Here is a 26,515-nt window from a genome sequence, read left to right as displayed (position 1 = left end):
GATGGAACTCTGGCTGGAGTTGTGTGTGTGTGTGCGCGCGCACACGTGTGTGTGCGCGCTCTCATATTTTCTATAACCATTTTGAAATTCTCTGTTTCATGAAACTTCTGCACTATTGGTTGCTAGGATGATTCTTTCTAATACAGAGATGAGAGGGAGAATCCCATAGAGGCAAAAGGGATTTTCCTAGGTCAGAAACTCACTGTCCTGTTAGGATGAACTTTACTCTTCTGGTTTTGAGTCAGGAAACCCCATGGCTCTCACAGAAGTTGCCACTGGAGAAAATGGAGCACTGGGAGAGAGCTAGCTGGGTACATGGGGTATCCACATTTGGGTATTCTTGAATTGGATATCCACTATCAGTGATCTATATCTGGAATGCATTCCTTTTCATTTCTCTTTTCCTTTCTCTTGCTTTCTCAGAATCAATAAATAGTTGTTACATCTTATAGAGATGTAAACAACAGAATTAGGGTTTTCTTTATTATGGAGTTGAATTATTTTCAATATTTATCCCCAAAGAATCTTTGAGCGTGTAAAACCCATTAAAGCAGTGTTACTGCTCAAAGAAGTGGTATTTGGCACCTTTAAATGACCATCACTATCACCTTTCATCTTCACAGTAATGAGTGGGTGCTCTGGGCTTCGAACATCTGTTTTATAGCTTTTTTGAGTTATTGGCTATTGCTTGACCCATGAGAATAGGTACCGGGAACCTGACATAAGCCCAGTCTTCTGCCTTTAATGATGCTCTCAGTGATAAAACCCAGTGAAGCATTAGAGTAAGTCACAGGCATGGGCTCTCGAATCAGGCTATCTGAGCTTGAAATCTGGCTACTTTCTTATTACTTGTGGCAACCTAGTCAGGTAACTTAAATCTGTGACTCTGTTTCCCTATCTGTGAAGTAGGGATAATGGTATTTCATAGGTATGAAATTTAAATAAGATAATGCATATACCATATCATGTAGCATGAAGTAGGCATTCACTCAGTGGTAGATTTTATTATAGTGGAAAGACATTTGCATGGGAGATGACCTGAGCTTTAGGTTCATGTCACTCAAACATCAAATATTTTATGAGTGTGTCACCTTGTTTTAGGCACCTGTATGTGGGATGTGGTGGCAGAAATACTCTATTGATTAGACAAATCATGTTACCTCTCTGTGCCTTGTTTTCCTAACTTTATATCCAAGTATTTAGATCTAATAATACCCTTGACTCATAAAGCCTTCATTAAATTGTAATACTGCATCATTGATGTTCTGAGACCTGTAAGAGCTCATTCTCTACTCTGGGCTTTTCTAGGGTAGTGTTGTATAAGTTTCTGAGATAAAAGTCTCTTCCTCGCCAAGCAGTCTCCTCTGGATCCCCTTTGAACTTTGTCTAAACTTGTACAGAGACTCTTTTAAGTTGTTACAGGCAAAAATCCATGATTGATAAATACTAGTCCATTTGATTTCCTTTCATTAGATATATTCTGTTATGTCTGTACTCCTCCAGATACCTTTATTTCCCAATTTTCAGACAATTATTTAAAATTCTCTAACGGTGCTCGCTTCGGCAGCACATATACTAAAATTCTCTAATGTCTGGAATGCCATAGCAAAAAAAAAAAAAATTATCTAATGTATTTTCATTACTCTTCAAATAAGGACAAACTTTCTTTATAAAATCCTTCTCTGTGTCATTCTCCAATCTCAACTTAACGTTTTCTCCTTTCTATTATCTATGTTCCAAGAGCACTTGGCTTCTTTTAGTTGATCAATGGTATCAACTAAAATTGTATCATTTGTTGTCAACTTGTATCATTTGTTGATCAAATAATTCCTTACCTTAGAGTCTTTGCACATGCTGTTCCCTCTGCCTGGATCGCTTGTCTCTTTTACTCCCCTCACTTACGTTATTTACTCTGGTTAATCCATCATAGCTCAGCTTGAGAATAAGCCTTCTTGGAAAAGCCTTCTTGGCCACTTCCCACCCATCCTGCACACCAGATTAGACCCGTTATCTTTAAGTATGTTTGAAGTCTTCTTTGTCTTTATAGTTCTGCAGTTTCAAGTGAATCAGCTGCTGATTTTCATCTGCTTGGGACACATAACTTTTGAATCTGGGTATTAATGTTTTCCATAAATACTGGAAAGTTCCCTTTAAATACTGCCTCTACTCTATCCTTTCTTGTCTCTGGGACTCACAGAAGATGTACCTGGGATTTTGTTTTTCTCTTTCAGGTCTCTTAACCTCTTTGTCATGGTTTTTATCTTTTTATCTCTGTGTGATGTCCTGGGAAATTATCTACATTGTTTTCCCCAGTGTAGTAATTTTCTCTTCCACTTTGACAATTTGTTGTTTAACCCTCCCATTGAGATTTTATTACTTCTCTAAATTCTAACTGGTATTTTTCTAAATATGTCTGGTCCCTTATGATAGTGTCTTTCTTTTTTAAAAATGTTTTTCATTACTTTTATGTCTTTAGATGTACTTTCGATTCTTGTTCATGTAGACTGTCATATAATTTGTGACTTTGCCCTGCTTAGGGGAGCCCCTGAATAGTTAGTTTATGCATTTTACTCTGGTTTTGATGTACTCTTCCTGTTTTGGCCTAGGGATTTCCTAACTTCCACTTAAAAGGCAATTTGTTCTAACTGTATCCTGCATATCTAGGTTTTGTAGTGGGAGTTTTGTTCTGGCTATATTACTGGAAGTTGGTGTCCTCTAGGTCCCCTTTTCTCAGTGATCACAGAAACTGTCATAGTTGTCATGAGCCATCAAACAATACTCACCTGTTGCCTATCTTCCCTGCAAAAATATAGTTCCATAGGGAGAGAGACTATGTCTGTTTTGTTCAAAACTGTAGCTCCAGGTCTGAGCCTAGTACCCAGAACCTTGCAGGCTCAATATTACTGAAATTAATGCAAGATGTGGAGGCAGAGGTGGTCCTCGATGTCAGGATGGGTTAGGAACCCTTCTCCATCCTTTTGCAACCTTTTAAAACATGTTTCAACTTTTCCTTGAACATTATCCTTCCCTAAAATGATTTAGTCTCTCTGTAAATTGACATAACATCTCATAGGTTACTTCATACAATGCTGTTTTCAATTACCTTCTATATAGATTATCCCATGTGGACTCACAATTATCTTGGATCTAGGAAGAGCTGGGATGAGTAAACTCTCTTTACAGATAAGGAAACTGCAGGTTAGGGAGATGATATGCCTTACCTTTGGTAAGATAATGAGTAGTAAATCCAAGAATTAAATCTATGTCTTTTGACCCTAAGTCTACAGAACTCTACCTTAGCTGTTTGAAATGAATACCAGAGTCTCTTTATGTGAGAGTAAAATCCACTTGCTTCTTTATTGAACTGCCTGTTTCTCGCTAAAGAAATCAGTATCTGAGGGACACCTTGGTGGCTCAGTCCATTAAGCATCTAACTCTTGGTTTTAGCTCAGGTCATGATTTCAGGTTCATGAGATTGAGTCCTACATCAGGCTCCATGCCCAGGGCAGAGTCTGCTTGAGACTCTCTCTCAAATAAATAAATAAATAAAATCTTAAAAAAAAAAAAAGAAAGAAAGAAATCAGTATCTGGCAAAGAATAGGTAATGCCATTCATTTGGTATTATTTTGATTGCCATAGCCAGAGCCTTCAGGACTCAAACTACTTGATCTTTCATTTGGACAATGTGTTTAAGTTTCTTTTGAGACAAACATTACAAACCACCTTCTCTCAAAGAATCCAGGTTGCTGGAGAACTCTGTTCATGGCCTAGTTGGATATGGGAGTGTTTGGTGAAGGATGGTGTGTTATCGATCACATGACACAAACACAAGTTTCATTGATGTTTGACACACTTGGAGGGGTAAGGCGAGGTGTGGGGAGGAACACACGGACAGTGACAGTTATAGCAAGCTGAGGCCCCCAGGTCAATTTCCAACCTCAGGGCTGAAGATCTCGGGTGACTGGAATCTTCCAGGCCCACAGGTGTCCATGAAGAGCCCCCTTGACAGCTTGCCTTGTGGCACTGGAGCCATGTGGCAGACACAGCAGCTTCATTCCTGAGGTAGGGAGGGGAGAGGGAGTACCAAGGAAGCAAATCTTGGCTACTTACCTCAGGGCGGACCCCTTGGGCGTCGCAATGCCATAGCCTTTGGAATCCAAGTTACCTCCCACCTTCATGGTGTCACAGGGTTTCCGCTGCTCAATGTACTCATTCATGGTAGATTCCAGAAGGTAGGCGTATTTGCCTTTGGATTTCCTCACTCGGATCATTCCCTCTTCTGTGGTCCTCACAAAAACTGATGGCTCCGCTGACTTCATATATGTCCACATCTTCTCAAACACGGCAATTTTAGACCTCTGGCAGGGGACAGGAGCAAAGCTGGAATTAAGTGCTGGCTGCACTTGGTGCTGAGGTCGGCACACACACTGACGAAGCGCTGAGTATAGCTCGATCACACATTCATGAGCGAGATTAGCTCAGGAAGAAACAAATTATGAGTGATTGCAAAATAAGAGGCTCTAATTAGTATCAGTAGGTTCCAAAGCACAAATATCTTGCAAATACAGAATGAACAGAATAGCTCAGAATCTTTTAATTACTGCTGAATTAGACTCTCCTTCTGTATGGGAAGAGTGGAGAAATGGGACCCTGTCTAGGTTCTAAAGACATTACAGAACCTATCTATTGTTCAAGAAGACCATGTTTATACTGCCCAGAACTGAAGAGTGAGTATCAGTGGAATCTGATTTCATTATTGGAGGACAGTACAGAGGAATTTCTGGATCGTGAGTCCTATTACAAGACAGCCCTCAGAAAGTAAACTGTGGTCTGATAAAGCTAATAACTTGAGACCTAATACTGTAGTCTGTTTACATTTCAAAAGCCTCTAAATCTAGCCAAACTGTTTTTCTCCCTTCTTCCTGAACTCATTTTGAACATTCCCTTCTTTGGCACTTTGCCTAGACTGTTTACTTCACTGGATACGCTTGTTCTGTCCACATGCTACTAGTCATTTCACAGACCAGAACAAATCCTATGTATTCTGAGGCCACTTCAGTTTCAAGGACAGTAGTTCACAAGCTCTTGTGGGCACCAGAGTCATATGTAGAAATTGTAAATATTAACATGCCCCTCCTCTGAACCTCGACCTAGAGACTGTGACTCAGCAGTCTGAGCTGGAGCCCAGAAAAAGTCTTCTTCACAAGTTCCCCAGGTGATTCTGATCTATGTGGCCTCTGAGGCTCCCACTTATAAGGGCTGGTATTCCTCTAGGACACACTGTGCTGGTCCTCACTGGACTGTCAGGTCCTCACTGGACTGTCAGGCTAGACTGCTGAGATGGGGGGCACCATTGCTGTGCATAGGTCTCAAGTATGTGGATGCTATTTGAAGGAGGGGGGGGCATCTTTCCTTCTGTGAGTCCTTCACAGAGTTTACAGCACACCGTAGGCCCTTAGTCAAGGCCCACAATCCAGAACCACAAGTCATCCCTCTCATCTAACATGCTCTTTCTAAAGAGCATCCTTTCCCCAAAGGGCAGATGCATTTTAGGGGTATTGGAGTCTGGCTTTGTAAATGGACAAATGTTAAACACATATAAGGGGCTATTTTTTTTTTAAAGATAGCGCTAGAGTCATGCAATTCATGGTTAATACACAGGTTACAGATTCGTTTAGTATAAAATGACTATATCCACAAGGTGCCATTTTTCTTTGCATACAAGTATCGAGTTTATTTCCTTGATTTTAATATCAGATGTTGGCAAAATATGGCTGGACATTGTTGTATGAGCCAACTGATCTGTAAGGATATATGGGCCTAGAAAAATTCTGGTCTCAAGGGAAAGTTAATGGAAATTGTTACTGAGAATTTCAGAGAGGCCTTTGGTAGGGTCTGTAATTAGATCAATGAGACGATGTGCTTTACAGCATGGTTGACCATCTGGAAAGGCCACTGGACTGGGAGTGAGTAGCCTGGGTTCTAGTCTTTCCCCATCTGTTTCATGAGGAGTTGGGGCATGGGGATCTTTGAGTCCGTTGTGGGCTTGAAAAATCTGATTCTTTACATGAAGATACATCATTCAAACAACAATGTCCGCATGAAGAAGAAGAGGGAAGAAAAGGGAGGGAGAATTTCACAGTCAGGGGAGGAAATACCCAGAGCTAATCAGAGCATCTTCAATGTAGATCATATTCTCTCACAGAAACAGAGAAATGTATAAATTGAGCTGCGACTAGATTTGCAGATGATCTTCTAGGCAGAAACCCAACAAAACACCCAGCAGGGCAATGGCAAGATGCAATTTGACCTGACAGGATGGCCACGGCAGGGAGCAGGGCTGCTGACAGGCAGAGCTGAACAGCCCTCTGGGCAGCAGTATGCAGAAAATTAATATGTCTTCTCAGCCTCACCCCAGTGCCCCAAACGCCAGGGCTGTGCTTATCGCCGCTCAGAGCAGGCGATCAGGAAAATCTCATCTCCAGGGATGCGAAGGCGGCATGAGTGGCAGGGAGGATCGGAAGCATACTTGGGGTATTTGTTCTTGGATCTCTCCTATGATCTGCAGCTCTCACAGCCCTTCACACATCTTAATTAAACTGTCGATGGAGGATTAAGTGACTCGGGGCTGGGGCTGCCTAGGAGCTCTGGGCTGCCATGAGGACAAGAAGCTAGACTTCTTTTTCAGAGACTGGGATAGAAGAATGCTTGTCTCACCATTCCCTCCTTCTGCCTCATGGGGGTGGTGGGTGATCCTTGTCTCTCCACCCACCAAAGTCCTGGTGGGAAAATTCTCAAGGTCCAAGTCACCGAGTTGGAGGGGCTCATGGGGGCATACCTTGTCAGTGCTTACCTTCTACACGTAAAGAAACTGAGGCCCACAGTGTGGCAGAGAACTCTCCAATGTCAGGGCAGAGGCAGGAGTAAAACCCAGGTCTCCTGATTGCACACCCTTGCCTTTTCACTGCAACCAGCTACCTCCCTTGTTTTAGGTTTTAGATCTTACTAGCTGGGGGACCTTGGGCAAGTAACAACATTTCTGAGCCTCAGTGTTCCTATCCTGACAATGATGATGATAGCAACCACTGCACAGCATTGCCTGGAGATTATAAGACAACAAAGGTAAAATGCATGACCCAGTGTTGGGCACATAGTAGGTGTTCCATAAGTGGTGCAATTACTGTTAATAATTATGCCCTTTCTTTGGGTTTTACTTGAGGATAAGCATGCCCAGTACCAAAAAAAAAGAATGCCCAATACATGGCTGGCTCGAGACCAGTTTTCCTTCCTATATGTGACAGATGTTGACACTGGTCAAGGAATTCTTTCACACTGTGCAGATGTGCCCCCAGAGTCCCCTCTCAACATCGAACTCTAGGCAAACAGTGATGATTAATCAGAGTTTGCATATGAACTATAACCTGCTGTCACCAACACAGTAGGCCTGGTGAGTGAACAGAGCTTACAGAATATACATTAGCTTGTTTCTAGATGCCTAACAGTGTGCTCTGGACAAGAAATAGAAGTATGTCAATTGACATAGTTACTAACAGAACTTTCAAATCATAAGTCCTAGCCGTGCCTCTGAGTAGCTAGCACATGCCCATTTTCTTCTCTGGGCCTCAGTTTCCCCAACTACCAAAGGAAAAGGTTGGACTAGATTTGTCCATGGGCCCACCTAATAGCCTGAGTAATCTTTTTAAAAAATCAGTTACTGATGCTACCTCATCAGGACAGTGTGGGTCATTGGTAAGAATGCTTGGGCTGAGCTGGGGAAACAGATATTGTATTCATCCTGGACTTAGATTATGATTCTCTGAATTCCAGTTTCTTGTCCACAAAATGGACACGTAAGCCCTGTTTTGCCATTGGTCATAGGTGGAACATAAATGAGACCATGGATGGGAGAGTGATTTGGGGATGTGATGTGTTCATATATGGGGGATGAGAGCATGGGTATGTAGTGGGTAAGTGAATTGGCTGTTCCCAATTCACAATTGGCTGTTCATCAGCAGGCCTGGGGCATAGGACTGGCCGTATGGACAAATATCAGACATCTCCTTCACATTTTGGTTGCAGGCTAAAAATGCCAGAGAATTATGATGAGATTTCACGAGGTTTTTCCATTAGCTGGTTGGGTAAGCTTAAGCAAGTCACATCACTCTCTAAAATGACAGACTGACCAGCTGACCTCCAAGTTACCTTCTTGCTCCAATATATGGAAAGTGGATGATTTTAGCCTTGGAGACTGGATCAGTGATTGTTAAGACTTCGGTCCCTTTCCTCCTTCTTACACAGAACACAGAACCCATGATCAAGAAACTGAGCACATCACTCTGTAGGTTTACCCTGGGCCAGGGGTTTGCTCCATGAAGTTGTAGTGAGAACCTGGTAGGTAATGCACAGGATCCCTATCCCTTGTCTGAAACAAGGTAGAAGTTTGCTGTCTATTCCCCTTCCACTACTTATAAGCTGTGTGACCTTAGGCAATTACTCTTACGTCTCTGAGCTTCATATATGAAATGGGGACAACAAATTTCTAACTAGTCTCTCTAATGAGAGGACTAAATGAGATAATTCATGCAGGGTGTGCTAGAACAGGGCCTGATTCATGGTGAGTGCTAGGTAAGTGGTAGCGATTGTTTATTATTTTTTCTTTCACCAAAACATGGTAACTCCATGTGCTATTTTGTTCAGCTTTTAGGATGAACATGTCTAATGTCCAGGGAACTACAGATTTTTCTGCTTTGGGGCATTTGTTCAAGTTGTCCCCTTTTCCTGGAATGTAATGAGCCAACCCAGGTCTGCCCTAGTTTCATGATGCCTAGAAATGTTTTTCCAAAGTTTGTGGCTACAAAGCCCTACCCCTCCATCAAAATGGCTCCCAAATGCCTATACCCCAAAGCCCTAATGGGAAACAGAGCCTTGTGTCTTAGATGCCTCATCTCTTTTAATCTTATAATGACTCCTTGAGGTAGATATTATTCTCCAGATGATATAGAAGAGGAAATGATGTCAACCCCGCTACAGGCCAGAGAACAAGGATGGAGCCAGGTTCTGGCCCTAGGTCTGGCTGATCCTAGGCTCCTAAGCTCTCTGCTCCTCTGCTTCCATTTGCTATCTCTAGTCACATGGCATTTCCACCACCTCCACTCTCACTTCACATTTTCTCTCTCCTGGCACTGTTAAACAGACCACCTGTTCCAGTAATGGTTTCCCATATACCATCTCCTTATTCATCAAGTCTTTAAGAGGGGGACATACATGGCAAAGTTCTGGACCTTGTCCCTAAGCTGATCCTGATCAATTGCTGATCAGATTACAAGTATGTGTGGGAGCAGGGAAGGAACTGCATGTCCTATCCTTTGCAGCCCTCAGAGAACTTGGCACCGTCTGGCATATGTAAGGGGTCTGGTTCAATGAAAGAGCTTTGAAGTTATCACAAATACAGAAATGTAGATTTCTCTGGGATTTGTAGAAAGCTGAGAAAAACTCTGGGTTTCCGTGACTTGTACTGAATTAAGAAGTTACCCTGCTTGCCTATAATCACAGGTTTCTTAATGAGGATCCCCTCTTATGAAGGTGCCTTAGGACAAGGGATGTTCCTACCCTGAAGAACTCCTTAGTAGACCCTGCTTCCAGGGTCCCATAAGCGATTTCCGTCTGCTTCGCTAGGTCCTCAGCACTCTCGATGGGAGACACCATCCTCTCCACGGTCAGGAAGGCAGCCAGGTTGGCTGTGTATGAGGAGATGATGATCAAGGTGAAGAACCACCAGACACCACCAACGATGCGGCCAGACAGGGACCTGCAGGCCAAAGGGAAGAGGTGTCAGAAGCATAGACATCAACCGCAGAAGGCTATGGGGAAGGGCCAAGGGCTAGCCTACACCTTGTCAGCAGAGCTGTCAAACCCTATTGCACCCTTCTCCTCTGTCAGTTAGATGTGAGAATTCATGTCAGAGAGATTCTCTGGCATTTTGTTCCTTAAAACAGATAAAGACCTATGGGGTTGCTATTCTTCAGGGTGTTAAAACCCCACAGGCATATATTCACACTACTTTCACACATGCATATACTCCAATACCTGTGCCAACAAAGACAGATATGTCAACACTTGTCTACAAAATCACACACATGTACAACTATCCTTTTAAATGCAGTTACATACACACCAAATGTTTGTGCAAACATATATGAGTGCAAATGCATTTAAACACATGATGCACACATTTGATCGTGTTCAGAAATGTTTCCAGACTGCCTTCTCATTATTGTTCTTTTGGTCATCAAAGGTCATAAAAATGATGGACTAGAAGGAAGGGAAGGGGAATGGACTGGAGACAGAATGAGAACAGTTGTACTCTAGCCACTTTGGGAGAATGTCACTGTTGAGGGTAGGCACAGTGCTCCCTTCTACCACAGAGAAAGAGTTTGGCTGAAATAAAAGACAAAGAATATTTTGTACTGGATCAAAGTGGAAACTGTAACAGTGATAAAGGAGGTAAGAAATTGATCCTGATCTTCTTAGAGTCCGATTTTCCTCTTTATGCCCAACAATGAAGAGAAATAGGACCAGTCAAGAGTTCTACTGGGATCTTTCAGATTTGGCTAGGAGAATGCCAATTCTAGAACATTTTCCCAAAGATATTACAAAATTATGTCAATGTCATATGGGGTGATTCGATGTGGTTGACACACAGGGCATTGGATTATACCAAATCATATAGTGATAAAGTAATTTGCATTCTGTTTCTCTTTCCATCTGGCTCACTTTGTTAAGGAAGTGTTATCCTGGAGCTACTGTAACTTTACATCCTTTTTAACATGTGCCTTGACAGCCTCAAGCTCAGAGTCTTCAGTAGGTGACAGTACTTAACTAAAACCTTATACTTAACAACCAAAGAAAGAAATCACCAATCCACCCCATAAGTTTTACAGATAAAGAACCTCAAGTCTCAGATCACACTGACCTAGGAACAGAACCCAGGCCTGCTAGCTTGCTTGATTATTCCACACTGTTCTCAATCTTCTGGTCAACCTTTTCTGTGTTACTACCATGTTCCTGTGTGTTCCACTTTGTTTCCATTTTTTAGAGGCTCCTTTCCATTCTAGGCAGGCAATAATCACTTCAAAAAATTCAACAAATATTTGTTATTTCTTGCTCTATGGAAAATAATGTCTTAGATGCTTCACATTAAAAAGGAAATAACAGGAAATCTGTTCAAAGGAAGGAGACTGGGAGAGTGGAGCAGAGCTATGTTATGGGAAGAATAGCTGTGGGAAGAGGAGACCAGAAGAGAGAGGTGTTTGCTGAGGATTGACATGAGGCTGCTACCAGGAAACCTGATTTGGGAGCATTTGGCAGAAGTTTCAGGAAAACAAACACTAAAAATGAAGAAGTGGGTATTTGATGGGTAGGGTGGTGCAACAATGAGTTGGCTGTCCTGAGGGTGAGAGTGAGTTTCTCCATTTCTGAAGATGTTCAAGTAGTAGAACATTTACAGAGATGCTGTATTTGGTGCCCACTCTTAGTCCCCCTGGGTACATAAGTCTACTTAGAGGAAGGATCAGACATCACAAGGAGCCAGCCTCTCTCATACTCCTCCCATCTTTCCCATCTCTGAGTTTCTGTGATTTAAAATCATAAGTAGGTAGACCAGGCTGCATGGCTTCCATTGGGCAGTCAAACAAAATGAGACCTATAAAGGCAAAACTATTCTCCCCATACCCCAAGACTTGTATACATCTGTACTCAAAATCACCCCAGTCTTCTGATAATTAATCCAGTGTTCTTTTTGCTTTAGGAGGTGGTAAATAGCAGTGTTTCGGGCTGTGATGAAGATGCTGGTCTTTTCCCAAGTCTGAGTGACCATGGTAGCATCTAAAATAGACTTCCCTCCATGTAGCTCCTTGTGCTCTCATTCCTTTGCCTAATCAGCCTGAGTGATAGATATAAAAACATTAATTATATCATGTTGCTTCTTTGTGTAAAATCCATGAAGCCCCTTTATACTTGGAATAAAATTCAAACTCATTGGTGACCCTCAAGGCCATATGGGATCTGGTCCCTGCCCTGCTCTCCAGTGTCTCCACAATATGCTTTCTGTACTCTGGTCACATTGGGATTCGTTTTGTCCTTCCTACTCAAAAGGCTCACACCCTTATCACATGCCATCATTCCCCCTGATCATTGCATCAGCCCTGTTCATTCATCAGACCTCACCCTACCCAGTACATTTTTAGCATTCAGACTTAAGAATCTCAGAGCCCCATGTAGCTCACATTGCAGTTGAAATCTGATCTCAATTTGTGTGACTGTTGACGGTTTGTTGTTCCCCTGGATCATAAGTTCCACAAAAGTAAAAAATCTTATAGCACCAAGCACAGAGTGGGCCTCAATAACAAGTGAATGCATGAATGTCACCTCTCTCATAACCTGCCAGTTCTATTTACGCTGGATTCTAGAGACCTGGTATCTTTTTTAGGGCCAGGAGAATCCAAACTTGCATATAGCCCAGGATGCCTGGAGTCATAGCCCCAAACCAAGTGTTTAGGATAGCTACCTCCTTTTCCAACATGACTCAACCGAGAGACCTAGCTAAGGTACCCCAACTTGGGGATCATCTAGGGAAACTCAAAGCCCTCCCAAGAAAGTTCCAAGCCAATAATAGCTCCTTCTTCCCTGTTATCCTTTAATCGGTATTTATCCGCTAGGAGTTGAGAGCAGCTTATCCTACACACTATTCCCCACATGACCACTTACTTAATAAAGACACCAAGGAAGGAGTCTATTGTTTAATAGTAAGTATCATCCATGGAATAACTAGAGGGTGAGGGTAGAGGCTCCTCAAAATGACATGATTCCAATGCTTCATTTGCATTTGATCCACACAGTAGGAGCTTGAGTGTAAGGCTATGCCTGTCTTCATTTCAGACCTGGTACAGGCAAAGCTGGACCCTCTGTCCAAGAACTCTGCATTTTCCCAGTTCGCTACCACAGGTAGGGAATTGGAATTAATAGAGATTGTGACTGGGAATAAGTGTCTTTGCTCTTTCACTGACCAGCCCCATAACCTTGGCAAGTTGCCTGCTCAGTTGAGCCTCTGTGGTCTTCTCTGTGTAATGAATGGGTGAGATTAACCCTATGTCATGGTGAGAAACCAAAACTTTTAGTTCTAGGCTTCGTTGATTCTTTTCCTTCAACTGATACAAGCTATTGGAATTAAAATAGTAGTGGCAAAAACCCTTTGAGAAGTGCTGTTGAAACATGAGGTATTATTTTTGTGAGAATTATTCTGGTTGGGAGCTATAGGATAAATTCCTTAGTAGGGAAGGAACAGCTTTGATCTGGCCCTTGGAGGGATGCCTAGTCACTGAATTTTATTAGTCTTATAACTTGGCACAACTCTTCCCCAAAGTACCTATGTGATTGAGGAATCCAGAATTGGTCACAACTTCTATGGCTTGTTTGACTGTTTATTTTATTGATCTTATATTTGCAGTCCCGTGAAATGGATGGGAGAGGGATGACTAGCCCCATCTTGCAGATGAAAGATCTACAGTTATGAGACAAGGTGACTCATCCAAGGCCACAGAGTGAGGCACTGGCAAATCTGGGCCTAGCAAACAGGACTTCCTATTTCTAGGCCAGCACTCTACCTACTGTAGAACATTATTACTTCCCTCGCCAGATGTTGATTGATTTCTAGATGGGCACGGACTTCTTCTACCCACATTATCACAACCAATACTCATTTCTTGTAAAGCTCAGTGGAATGTTTAGAAGCTACAGAAAGTAGTCTGACCACCAGCATCTCCACAGAATTGGAAACCTCTTTGTATTTGTTTTCTGTCACTGGATAACAAATCACCACAAACTTAGCAGCTTCTAACAGTGCTCATTGTCTCATAGTTCTGTAGATCAATAGTCTGGATCAAGAGTATCTAGATTCTGCTAAGGCTCTCACCAGGCTGAAATCAGGGTGTTGACTGGGGCTGTCATTCTCATCTAGGGCTTGGTTATTCAAGCTTACTGCTTGTTTGCAGGAGTCACCTCCCTGTGATCATGGGACCAAGGGCATTTTCTTCTTACTGGCTTCAGCCAGGAGCTGCTTTCAGCTTCACAGGTGGCCTGTGTTCTGGATCACATGTCTCCTCCATCTTCAAGCCAATAATAGTGTGGCAAACTCTTTCCTTGAACCTCTCTGACTTCCACTCACTAGAGAAAACTCTGTTTCTTATTTTTTTAAATTTAAATTCAATCAGCCAACACATAGTACATGATTAGTTTCAGATTCAGTGTTCAACAATTCATCAGCTGAGTATAACACCCAGTGCTCATCACATCATGTGCCCTTCTTTGTTTCTAAAGGGCTCATTTGTTGGGGTCAGGCCCACTTGGAGAAAATCTCTGTACTTTAAAGTCAACTGATTTGGGACTTCAAATTACATCTGTAAAATCTCTTCACAGCAGAACCTAGGTTAGTGTTTGAATGACCAGTGGATAGGAATCTTTAGAAATGTGTACCATACTATTTATCCATTCATCCGGCTTGTATGGCAGGCACTATTAGGCATCAGAGAGATAGGAGTGAGTAGACCACAGTCTCTGCCTTCCATGGAGAAGATGGGAGGGCAGTGTGGCCTAGTGATTAAAACACAAGCTTTAGAGTTTGATGCCCTGATTCTCTGCAAAGTGCTTCACATGGTGTTTGGAGCATAGTAGGTCCTCAGAGCCATCATCACCATCTCATGTTAATGTCATAAATGGTAATTACAGTACTATCTCAATTATGTGACAAGTAAGAAAGTAGCACTAAGGGGACATGGGAAGGTTTGATAATTACTCTGCTGGCAGGGGTCAGGGAGAGTTACCAGACGAGGAGAAAATTGTGCTAGATTTTGGAGTGTAAGTAGGAGACTGCCAAGCAGAATAGGTGTGGGGGTAGGAGAGGCTCAGTTGATAGAGGTAAATGGAGGAGGTAATGGGGTATTAGCTCTTCTGTAAACTCCCCAATCACACTATAGTCATCCTCCTAGTACAGTTCTAACCACACAGCTGTAATGATTTTTTTAAGGTGTTGCTATGATTATTACTCATGGTATTACTGATCAACAGAGATGATGCAGGGTTGAACTTGATAAAACAGTGCAAAGACATCTGGAGGGACAGGCTGGCTGAAGAGATGAAGAGATCAAAGTGACAGGGTTTGGTGATCCATGGGAGCAGGGGCTATGAGAGACGACAATGTTCAAATGATAGTTCATGCCTAGTGAGTGAATGGATTCTGACATGTACTTGATGCTGGCCATAAGCTATCTCTTCTTGCAAATGATGTTTTTTCCCCTTTTGTTAATAAGACACTATATTATTAAAGATGATGCTAATAGAGGATGGCTAGGCTCTGATTGGATCATTTTCTGGTTCTGACAGGTATTTCCTGTCTTGATCATGAATTAGGATTTGCTGTAGGCCTTTAATTGTTTCTAATCTCAGCTTGGATTTGTTGCTCTAGATGAGGGGTAGGCAAACTTTTTGTGTAGAAGTCCAGGTAGTAAATATTTCAGGCTTTGAGGGCCTTATGTACTACTCATCTCTGTTTTGTGGTGTGAAAGCAGCCACAGACGACATGTAAACACACACACATGGCTGTATTCTAATAAAACTTTGATTATAAAAACACATGGCAGGCTGGATTTGGCCTGTGGGCCATGTTTTTCTGCCTCCTGCCCTCAGTCTTACTGTGAATGTCAGAGACTTTTTTTTTTTAAATTGTGTTATGTTAGTCACCATACAATGCATCATTATTTTTGATGTAGTGTTCCAAGATTCATTGTTTAAATGAATAACACCCAGCGCTCCATGCAATATGTGCCCTCCTTAAGGCCCATTACTGGACTAACCCAGCCCCCACCCCCCTCTAAAACCCTCAGTTTGTTTCTTGAAGACCACAGTCTCTTATGGTTCGTCTTTCCTCCCTCAATTTTCTCTTCCTTATCTTAATGTCCTCCATTCTATTCCTTATGTTGCACAAGTAAGTGAAACCATCTGATGATTGACTTTCTCTGCTTGACTTATTTCACTCAGCATAATCTCCTCCAGTCTTGTTCAAGGACTGGATACAAAAGTTGGTTATTTATCCTCTCTGATGGTTGAGTAATATTCCATTGTATATATTGTATATGTGTACATATCCATTCGTCTGTTGAAGGCCATCTTGGCTCTTTCCACAGTTTGGCTATTGTGGCCATTGCTGCTATGAACATTGGGGTACATATGGCCTTCTTTTCACTACGTCTGTATTTTTGGGGTAAATACCCAGTAGTGCAAAGACTGGGTCATAGGGTAGCTCTATTTTTAATTTTTTGAGGAATTTCCACACTGTTTTCCAAAGTGGCTGACCCAACTTGCATTCCCATCAACAGTGTAAGAGGGTTCCCCTTTCTCCACAACCTTTCCAACATTTGTTGTTTCTTGTTTTGTTAATTTTTGCCATTCTAACTGGTGTAAGGTGGTATCTCAGTATGGCTTTGATTTGAATTTCCCTGATGGCTAATGATGATGAACATTTTTTCATGTGTCTGCTAGACATTTGTGTGTCTTCATTGGAGAAGTGTCTGTTCATGTCTTCTGCCCATTTGGTTTAAGTTAATGTGCTACAGTAGTCAAGAAATATCTCGACATCTCTGTAGTTATTAGCACCTCCATATAAACACCCAGTAAAATATTAGAATGATTCATTTGACAATTTTGTGCTACCCTCAAGGAGAAAATAGAGGGAACTGGTCAAGAGAATGGACCCAGGGCTCAGACAAAGCAGAATGGAGTCCTGCCTCATTACTTACTGGTTCCTTGACTTTGGGCAAGTCACTGTATCTCTTTGTGCTTGTTTCTTTACAAAATTAAGTAATAGTACTCAAGGCATTTCCAATAATTAAAAAGGAAAATATAAATGGAGCATGTAGCACAGTGCCTGGCCCAGAATAAGCATTTGAGGATGGAGGTAATGCAGATGATGTGAGGAGCAATGGCCTGCCTAGAGGTGAGGGAGCTGACACCATCGTCAGGAACATTCAGGAAAGCAGATCCTTGGGATATGGGGAGTATAAAGTTATTAAAAAGCAATCAACTTTTGATCCCATCAACCTACTCTATAGGACCTCTCCAAAAAGGAGTTGGATATGGACATTCTTCTTTATTTCAAAAGCATTTCCTGTCATCCCCAAGAGGAAGGGGACAGTAGGGACACCTCCTGTGTGCCTTCATTTAGCTGAGCTCAAGAGGTCACTGAGTGCAACCTATATCCCTTTGTCATCTGCTTCAAATGGCTATTTTTAAAAAGTAATGAAAACATGGGCATGAAGGCAGAAACTCAGATGGCCTTCCTCTAAATTACTAGGAGAAACAAAAGTCCATCCTGGCTAATTACTGAGCTAAGCCATGCTCACAGAGATGCTCACTTGGGATGACACATCAAGGTTCCCAGACCAGGGTAAATAGCTCTGGCCACATGCAACAATTTTACTGATGAGGCCACTTCATCTAAGACACTGTGTCTTGTTGGCCAATCATCCATTTGTCACCAGCTGCAAATCACTCAGCACTTCCGTGGTGCAGCAGGAGTGACTCATTTTAATTATCCCAGCTGCTGGTCACCGTGTTCCAGCACTGTGGTGGGGGGATGGCCCTGGACTCCTGGGGTGAGTACCAGGGGTGGGAAGCTAGGGGTTAGACAGTAGTCTGTGAGCTAGAGTTTGCAGCAACTCTGCAAGTTTGAGCAAGTTTGCAGCACTTGCAGAGCAAGGTTTCAAAGAAGAGTTGTCTTATGTTCTTGTTGTTTTCCATTTAGGTAGGCTAAAGAAGTGTGGCATGGGCACAGTTTGCAAAAGAATGGGTGTAGATGGGTTCAGGTACTAATTTGGTCCCTCTCTAAGTATCAGCTTCCACACATGAAAATGGAGATAATTATTTCCATCTCATGGATGGCAAGAATTCTGGGAGTCAGTCATGTCTTGCACTTAGCAGAGACACAGCAGGGCTCAAGATGTCACGTGTAATAATGGTGATATTGATGATTTCTTCTAGAAACCCTCCTCTTAGCTTCTAGGCCCCTCCACTCCTGGCTCCTCCTATCTTGCAGATTGCTCTTTCTTCCTTTCTTTTTTCTTTTTATCCGAGAGACAGAGAACATGTGTGCACACATGCATGTGTGTACAACGTAGGGAGGGGCAGAGAGAGAAGGAGAAAAGAGAATCTTAAGCAGGCTCCATGTTCAGCACAGAGCCCAATGTGGGACTCAGTCTCATGACCCTGAAATTATGATCTGAGCCAAAATCAAGAGTTGGACTCTTAACTGACTAAACCACTCAGGAGCCCTAGGGTCATTCCTACATAGTCTATTTTGCTGGTTCCTCCTTTCCACCCAATCTCAAGTTCCTTCTGTGCCCAAAGCTCAGGCCTCAGCCCTCTTCCCAACCCTACCGACCATCTTGCCCTAGCTAACCTCCTTCAGTTCATGCCCTTTATTTGTGGAAGCTGACAACTCCCAAATTTCAATTTCCAGACCCTCTCCTGACCTCTAACATCTCACTGCCTCCTTGACACCTTGAAACCTGAAATATCTAAAACAAAATTCTTAAGGAACTCCTACCAAAAAGCCCCCAATAAATACAACATTATTAACTCTTCTGCCTCTTCTTCATTGCAGGAAATGGCATCACTGTCCATCCTCTTCAAACCAAATGCCAGGGAGCCATTTCCGCCATGTCTCTTTCTCTCGCCCCCCACATCTAGTCCGTCCCATCCAGTCATCCCCTTAGTGACAGATCCCATTCTAGACACTAAATATCACTGTCACATTTCATGCTTCACATTTCACATGCTGCTTTTCTCCTTGTACAATCCATGTCCACATAGTAGCCAGAGACTCTTTTAAAACTATAAATAGGATCCTATTTTTTCCCACCACACTTAAAATTTGTCACACTTGGGCAGGAAAATCCAAATGCTCTTCTGGGGTCAAGCTGATCTGGATCACCTCTAACCTCATCTTGTACCATTTTTCCTTTCATCGCCATGCCCCAGGCTCATTGGCCTTCTTGCAGTTCCTACCACACACCAAATTCCTTCCCACCTCAGGACATTTGCAACTGCTTTTCCCTCTGCCTGGAACTCACTTCACTGAAATTGTCCCAAACATGCCTCCATCCATGCATTAGGTTTATGTTCATACCTTACCTCCTCACATCCATCCAGATTATCTCTGCCACCCATTTCTTTCTCACTTTACCTGGTTTCTTCATAGCACTTATCATAGTCCAAGTTTATATATATATATATAATCTCAATTGATTTGTTAGTCATTCATTATCTGTCTCCACTAAAATGTAACTTCAGTGATGCCAAGAGTCTTATCTGTATCATTCACTGCTATATCCCAGTGCTTAGCATCATGGTGCCTGGCATAAGGTAGATGCTCAGTGAACATAAACTGAATAAATGAATAATTACACACTATTTATTGAGGACTAGATATTTACCAGGCCTGATGAAAACTGAGAAGTTTCTTCTCAAGGGAATCAGTAGAACGAATATGACCGACACAGAAGGAGCTGTGAGACCCAGGCTGGGGTGAACAGCACAGGGAACTGCTGATCAAGTGCTTAGGAAGAGCAGAGGTGGGAAAATTCATGTACAATGGGGAAATAAAATCTGGAAAGGCAGCATGGAAGAGGGGTGATTGGCAGAGCTGTGCAGGGCAGGCAGGCTTTGAACATTCTGAAATAGAGAGGCATTTTGGGGGGACAAGAATAGACTGTGCTGTGGTGTGGAGATGGGACAAGAAAGTGAACAAGCAAGAATTACACTTTGCCCCAAGTGTAGTAACCATCCAACAGCCATTGTTCTCTGGCTTTTGAACTGGGTACTGCAAAAGACGCTTGGCATCCATTCTTTAAATCCCCATTGCTCTCTTCAGCCCAAATAGGCTTACGTCCTTTTGACGTTTGAGGAAACTGAGGTTCAGAGAGATGAAATAATTGACTTAAAGTCACAAAGTAGGTGATGGAGCATGAATGTGAACTCACATCCATCGAATCCCAACGGTATCATTTGAATGTGCTGAAAGTGGGTCCAGCTTGGACCAGGGCCACCACTCTCATCTTTCAGAGTTTACCTTCTCAGGTCCCAAGCACCACTTGCCCACAGTTCCTAGACACAAAGGAATATTTGGCACCATACTGATGTTAAAAATGGGACTTCCTCCACATATATTTTTGGGCTTAAGTTCTTAGAAGAAGCCACTCTCTTTTTATAGCTAGCTGCCTGCTGGCTAGCCCATAATACCAAAACATATGGTTTCCCTATATCCAAACCCCTTCCTAGAGTTCCTACTATATGCTGAACCACTAGCTTGTTTCAGAAGTGAGATGGGTTCTGAAGCCCTGGGTCCCTGACTCAGAGCACCAGGTGTGGGGCTGGGTCCTTGTCTGTGGCCCAACATATCCAGCATTTGAAGTCCTAGGGTTGGAATGTTGTGGGCTTTTAAAAATAGATTCCGACCCACCAGCAAATGAGAGATAAAATAACAATTGGTACTTCTGTTCTAATTAATGATTGGTTAGCTCCAGCACAAGGCGTATGGAAAGGTATATGGAAAGGAGATATTTTACTTAGAATAACCAGCTGAAAATCTTCCATTGCCAGGTATTTTATCAACCTACACAGTTCCTAGCATGCTCACACCCCACCTCCCATGAATCCCCAACCAATCTAGCAGGGCAGCCCCAGAAGGCAGGGAGAAGCTGCTCTTCTTACCCCACCCCCCATTCATTTCACCGAAGGGACAACACAGCTTTTTCTGGGACAGTGAAGAGAATTATTAAGAGTTCAGAAATGGTATAGATCTCCTACTTCTGTCCCTGCCACTTATTGACTATACAATTTAGAAAAGTTATTTTGCATCTCCGAGCCTCAGTTTCATCTCTTTATGAAATGGGGACAAGAAAACGAACAACCTAAAAGCTTTGCGAGGATGAGCTGTAATGGCCCTAGGGGGGTACCTGGGCCAGGGTAAACATGTGGTAGAAACAGCTAATACTATTCAGAAATGAGGGATGACATGGAAAGAAATTTCAGTATGCTGTTAGGTGGAAAAAAACAGGTTACTAAACAGACTATATGGCCCCATTTTTAAAAAAGTTGGCATTCTTTTTTTTTTTTTTTTAATTGAAGTATAGTTGACACACAATGTTACATTAGTTTCAGGTGAATGCCATAGTGATTTGACTTCTCTATATGTGATCCTGTCTCACCACAAGTGTAGCTATCATCTGTCACCCTAAAATGCTGTTACAGTATTACTGACTACATTCCCCATGCTGTACCTCTCAGGCCTGTGACTTATTCATTCCATAACTACTGGAAGCCTGGATCTCCCATTCCCTTTCACCCATTTCCCCCATGCCCCTACGCCCTCCCCTCTGGCAGCCATCAGTTTATTCTCTGTATTTATGGGTCTGTTTCTGCTGTTCGTTTGTTCATTTGTTTTGTTTTTTAGAAGACACATCTGAGTGACATCATATGGTATTTTTCTTTCTCTGACTTCACTTAGTGTAATACCCTATAGGTTTATCTATGTCACAAATGGCAAGATCTCTTTCTTTTCTGTGACTAATATTTGATTGTGTATCTTTTTTTTTTTTTTTAAGAAAGAGATTACAAGCAGTGGGGGGGAGGGGCAGAGGGAGAGAGAAAACCTTAAGCAAGTTCCATGGGGCATGATCTCATCACCCAGAGATCATGACCTGAGCCAAAATCAAGAGTCAGATGTTCAATCTACTGAGCCACCCAGACACCCCTATAAACCACACCTTCTTTATCCATTTATCTATCAGTGGGTATTTAGGTTATTTCCATATCTTGGCTATTGTAAATAATTTTGCAACAAACATAGGGGTGCACACACCTTTTTGAATTAGTGCTTTTATTTTCTTTGGATAAATACCCAGTAGTGGAATTATTGGATCATAGGGTAACTCTATTTATAATTTTTTGAAAAACCAGCATAGTGTTTTCCACAGTGGCTGAACCAGTTTGCATTCTCACCGCTAGCATGAGAACATTCTGTTTTTTCTGTATCCTCACCAACACTTATTATTTCATGTTTTTTGATTCTAGCCATTCTGACACATAGAAGGTAGTATCTTGCAGTGGTTCTAATTTGGATTTCCCTGATGATTAGTGACACTGAGCATCTTTTCATGTATCTGTTGGCATACGGCCCTGTTTGAAAACAACTTTGGCAGAGATTAAGTGTCTGAAAGTATGTAAACTAAGATATTACAGGAGTTATCCAGGTGGCTCAATTGCAGATTTTCTTTCCCACATTCTTCTATTTTCTGATTTTCTAAATGAATACCTGTAGTGATTATAATATGAAGGCAACCTAGGACATACTGGCTAAAATTATGGGCTGTGAGATCTTCCTATCTGGGTTTAAATCTCAACTTCTTTTCCCACTGGCTGTGTGACCTTGGAGAAGTGACTTAGTCTTTCTGAGTTTTGGCATACTCAACTGTAAAATGGAGATATTATCATGGCAGCCATTTTAGTATTGTTGTCTTTCTTCCACCACAAACCTGGTTTGGCAAGGATTTGGGAAGAGGAAAGAAAGGGATCGGTAGACAGGGAAGTGAGGAAAAACCTCTCTGAGAGGGTAATTTTTAAACTGAGAGTTGAAGGTTGAGAATGATTTAGGTGTGTGAAGAATCTGGAAGAACAGCATTATTGGCAGAGGAAGCAGGAAGTGCAAGGGTTCTGAGGTAGGAGTAGATTTCATGTGTTCAGGGTAATTAGCTGTGAGTATGGAGCATGAGGCAAGGAATAGATCAATCAGAGCGTCTAAAGCCAGGGCATAGGCTCTGGATTTAACAATTAAAAGTCCAGCTCCAAGTGACTCCTTTTCTGAAAAGCCTGCCTGCTGCTTCTCACCCTCCTTTCTAATTTTTCTGAACTCTTCCACTTTCCCCCCTCAGTCCCTCTCCTTGTTCTGCTCTTTTTCACTGTTACCACTACACTAAATTATTAAATTGTTCAAGATATTTTGGATTTCCTCATAATTCCCTAGGACCTAATGCACTCTCAGTATTTGTTGAGTGAATGTGGAACTCCATAAATAGACAATTTGTAATGTTTTCCTCTAAGCTATCTATAAAGAAAATTATTTCTTGAGCTAATTAATAGCAAAAGTATGATTGCATAAGGAATCATTTATTGATGAATTAACAGGCCAATTTCAAAAACTTCAGAAGCATCCATTTTTGAGATACTGGTATCTCCGATAGATCCATGATTCTTACATAGTGCTAAAATCGTGTTCCCTAGAATCTTTGCTCTGAAAAGTGGTTGTCATAAAACAAAGTAATGTGTGAAGTTAAAATAACAAAACTTTGTTTCTTTAAAAATATTGTAAAAGCTGATGTCCTCACAAATTTAGAAAGGCTCCCACTCTTGATGAATCTCTGTCGTAAGGTTGCCTGAATTATTCAAGGTATGGAATACTAACTTTGGGTTTTTCCCCTTTTCCCTCAGGAATTCTCAACAAGAATGTCCTCCCACTAACAGAGATATAAATGGAGCTGCATTTCGGTATGGACTTGTTCTGGGCCATGCATAAGCTGGAAGAGGCACTAAGAAATCTCTAACTTCATCCTCACTGTCAGGAGACAGGAAGTGATCTTCTACCTCAGTTCTCAAAAAGACGTGGCATTCACCTCATCACCCAAATCTGGGCCCTAGCATCCATCCTTGCTTCTGTGCTCCTCATATGTTCAATAACATGGTATTATTTGTCTCATTTTTCATGGGATGTGTAGGAGGCACAATTCCAAGATGGCCCCATGACCTCCATTTTCCCTTCTCTCCCATGTTATTCTTATGATTCTGTCATATTCCATTGCAAAAGGGATTTTGCAAATGTAAAAAGTTTACTAATCATTGGAACTTAAGACAGGGACATTATCTGGGTGGCCCCAATCTAATCTCATGAAGCCCTATAGAAGAAGAGCCTCCTCCATTTGGTGACGGAAGAAGTCAGAGATTTGAGGTGGAAGGGAACTGCTGTGAGGGAGGGGGCATGGAGTAAGGATCTGAGAGTGACCTCTGGAAGTTGAGGGGTATCCCTGCCGACAGCCAGCAAGTAAATGGGGATTTTGGTCCCACAACTGCAAAGAACTGAATTCTGACAACAACAGAATTGGCTTTGGAAGAGGACCCTGAGCTCCAGATGAGAACTCAGCTGAGTAACACCTTCCTTTCAGTCTTGCAAGAAGTAGAGCAGAGAGCAAGTCATGACAATAGCAGACTTCTGACCTACAAAACTGGGAGGTAATATATAAGTTGTTTTTTAAACTTTGAAGTTTGTGATAATTTGTTAGACAGCAATAGAAAACTAAAGTGTGACTGGTTCTTCTAAACCATGTCTTGTGGCTGCCTTGTGAGGGTGACTACAGTAAATCCTTAACCTATTGTTCTGTTCTAGTCTCATGCTCCACTTTTCTCCTTTATGTTCTCTTGGTGAAGTTGGTGATAAAGCTGGCATCAAAAGCCATCTGCCAAGAACTAGGTGGTGTCCTTGGATAAGTTACCTAACCACACTAAGCCTGTTTTCTTACCTTTGAAATGGGATGTGGTAGGCAGAAAACTAGACAAGATCCAATTTCTAGAACCTGTGCCTATGTTACATTGGATGGCAAGAGATATTTTTCAGATAGAATTAAGGTCAGAGACGTTAAAGCAGGGTGATTTTCCAGGCAGACTCAGCATAATCATATTGGTTCTCAAAAGCAGAAAAGGGTTGTTCAAAGAGATGAGAGAGAAAAAGAGCCAGGAGAGATTCAAAGGGTCAGAGGGGCTTGGTCCTCCATTTCTGGATTCGAAGGAAAAGAAAAGGTTCATGAGCCAAGGAATGAGGAAGCTGGGAAAGCTCTCAGCTGAAGCCCCTGTTTCCTCAGAAACAAGGACCTGGGTCCTATAACCACAGAATTCAAATTTGCCAACAGCCTGAATGAGCAAGGAGATGACTTTTGCCCCAGAACCCTCAGAAAGGAACATGGCCATGCCACAACCTTTTTAGCTCCGTGAAACTCATACGGAAATTCTGACTTAAAGAGCTGTAAGATAATAAATTTGTATTGGTTTTGGCTGCTACATTTGGTTATGGCATTAATTGAAAACTGATACAGGGATAAAGAATAAATGCATGTAAGACATGCAGGATGGAGACTGGTATATAGTAAGTACCTAATCCATGCTATTTTTTCTTACTACTCTTTTTATTAATTTATAACTGCTCTGGTTACACTCTCTTTCCCTGTCCATACTGAGTGCTTTCATTCTTGCATACCTTTTATCTTCTTGATTCTCTCTCTCTTTTTCTTTCTGTGTATCCTTAGATATCCTTCCCAATTTCAAAATCCATCTCAGATGACATTATCTCCAAAAAGATCTTCCCAACTCTTTCAGTCAGGTACAATCCCTTTTTGTCCCTTTGCTAGCTATTATATTACTTAAGCCCTAGGTTGTATGAAGGGCTGTCTCTCTTTATTAAATCTATATGCTATGATACATTATGCTTGATAACAAAAAAAATCCCCAAAACCTTGCTAAAAACAATCCAGGTATTTTTACTTCTTTTTTAAAAAAAAATTTCTGGGGCGCCTGGGTGGCTCAGTGGGTTAAGCTGCTGCCTTCGGCTCAGGTCATGATCTCAGGGTCTTGGGATAGAGTCCCACATTGGGCTCTCTGCTCAGCAGGGAGCCTGCTTCCTCCTCTCTCTCTGCCTGCCTCTCTGCCTACTTGTGATCTCTGTCTGTCAAATAAATAAATAAAATCTTAAAAAAAAATTTCTACTTTATTATGGAAAGAAGATTCAACATTAGATTTACTCTCTTAAATTTTTTTTTTACTCTCTTATATTTTTAAGTGTATAATATAGTATTATTAACTATTGTTAACTACCAATGTTGTACAGCTGATCTCTAGAACCTGCTCTTCTTGTTTCGCTGAAACTTTATGCCCATTTATTAGCAAGCCCAGATTTTCCCTTTTCCCCAGCTTCTGGCAGTCACCATTCAACTCTGTGTTTCTGTGTATATGACTGTCAAGACACCCCATATAAATGGAATCATGCAACATTTGTCTTTTGGTGACTAGCTTTTTTCAGTTAGCTTAATATTCTCAAGGTTCATCCATGTCACCACATGTTGAAGAATGTCTCCCACCCTTTTTAAAGATGAACAGTGTTCATTGGATGTATAAACCACATGTTTACAGTTTATTCATCACTGATGGACATTTACATTGTTCTACATCTTGGCCCTTGTGAAGAGTGCTGTGAAGAGTATGAGAGTGCTAGTATCTCTTCTAGATCCTGATTTCAAGTCTTTTTTAGATAAGTACCCACAAGTAAGATTGCTAAATGATATGGAAGTTCTATTTTTAATTTTTTGAACAA

At 41.8% G+C, this 26,515-nt stretch overlaps 1 protein-coding gene across 2 annotated transcripts in view; it reads right to left on the bottom strand.

Annotated features, from left to right (window-relative positions):
• GRIA1 (glutamate ionotropic receptor AMPA type subunit 1) overlaps positions 1-26,515 on the bottom strand; it is a 306,263-nt gene that overhangs the window by 36,949 nt on the left and 242,799 nt on the right. For both annotated transcript variants that reach the window (XM_004737770.3, XM_004737769.3), the window contains exons 12-13: positions 9,610-9,808; positions 4,111-4,358 (exon numbers count right to left, since the gene is read on the bottom strand). In XM_004737770.3, coding sequence (XP_004737827.1) covers positions 4,111-4,358; positions 9,610-9,808 — 447 coding nt within the window. The remainder of the gene's footprint in view (positions 1-4,110; positions 4,359-9,609; positions 9,809-26,515) is intronic.

Source organism: Mustela putorius, unplaced genomic scaffold, assembly GCF_011764305.1.
Source record: "Mustela putorius furo isolate JIRA1106 unplaced genomic scaffold, ASM1176430v1.1 tig00000407_pilon_pilon_pilon, whole genome shotgun sequence".
NCBI lineage: Eukaryota > Metazoa > Chordata > Mammalia > Carnivora > Mustelidae > Mustela > Mustela putorius.
The sequence above is the reverse complement of the archived record's forward strand: the minus strand, read 5'-3'. Positions and strand labels throughout refer to the sequence as shown.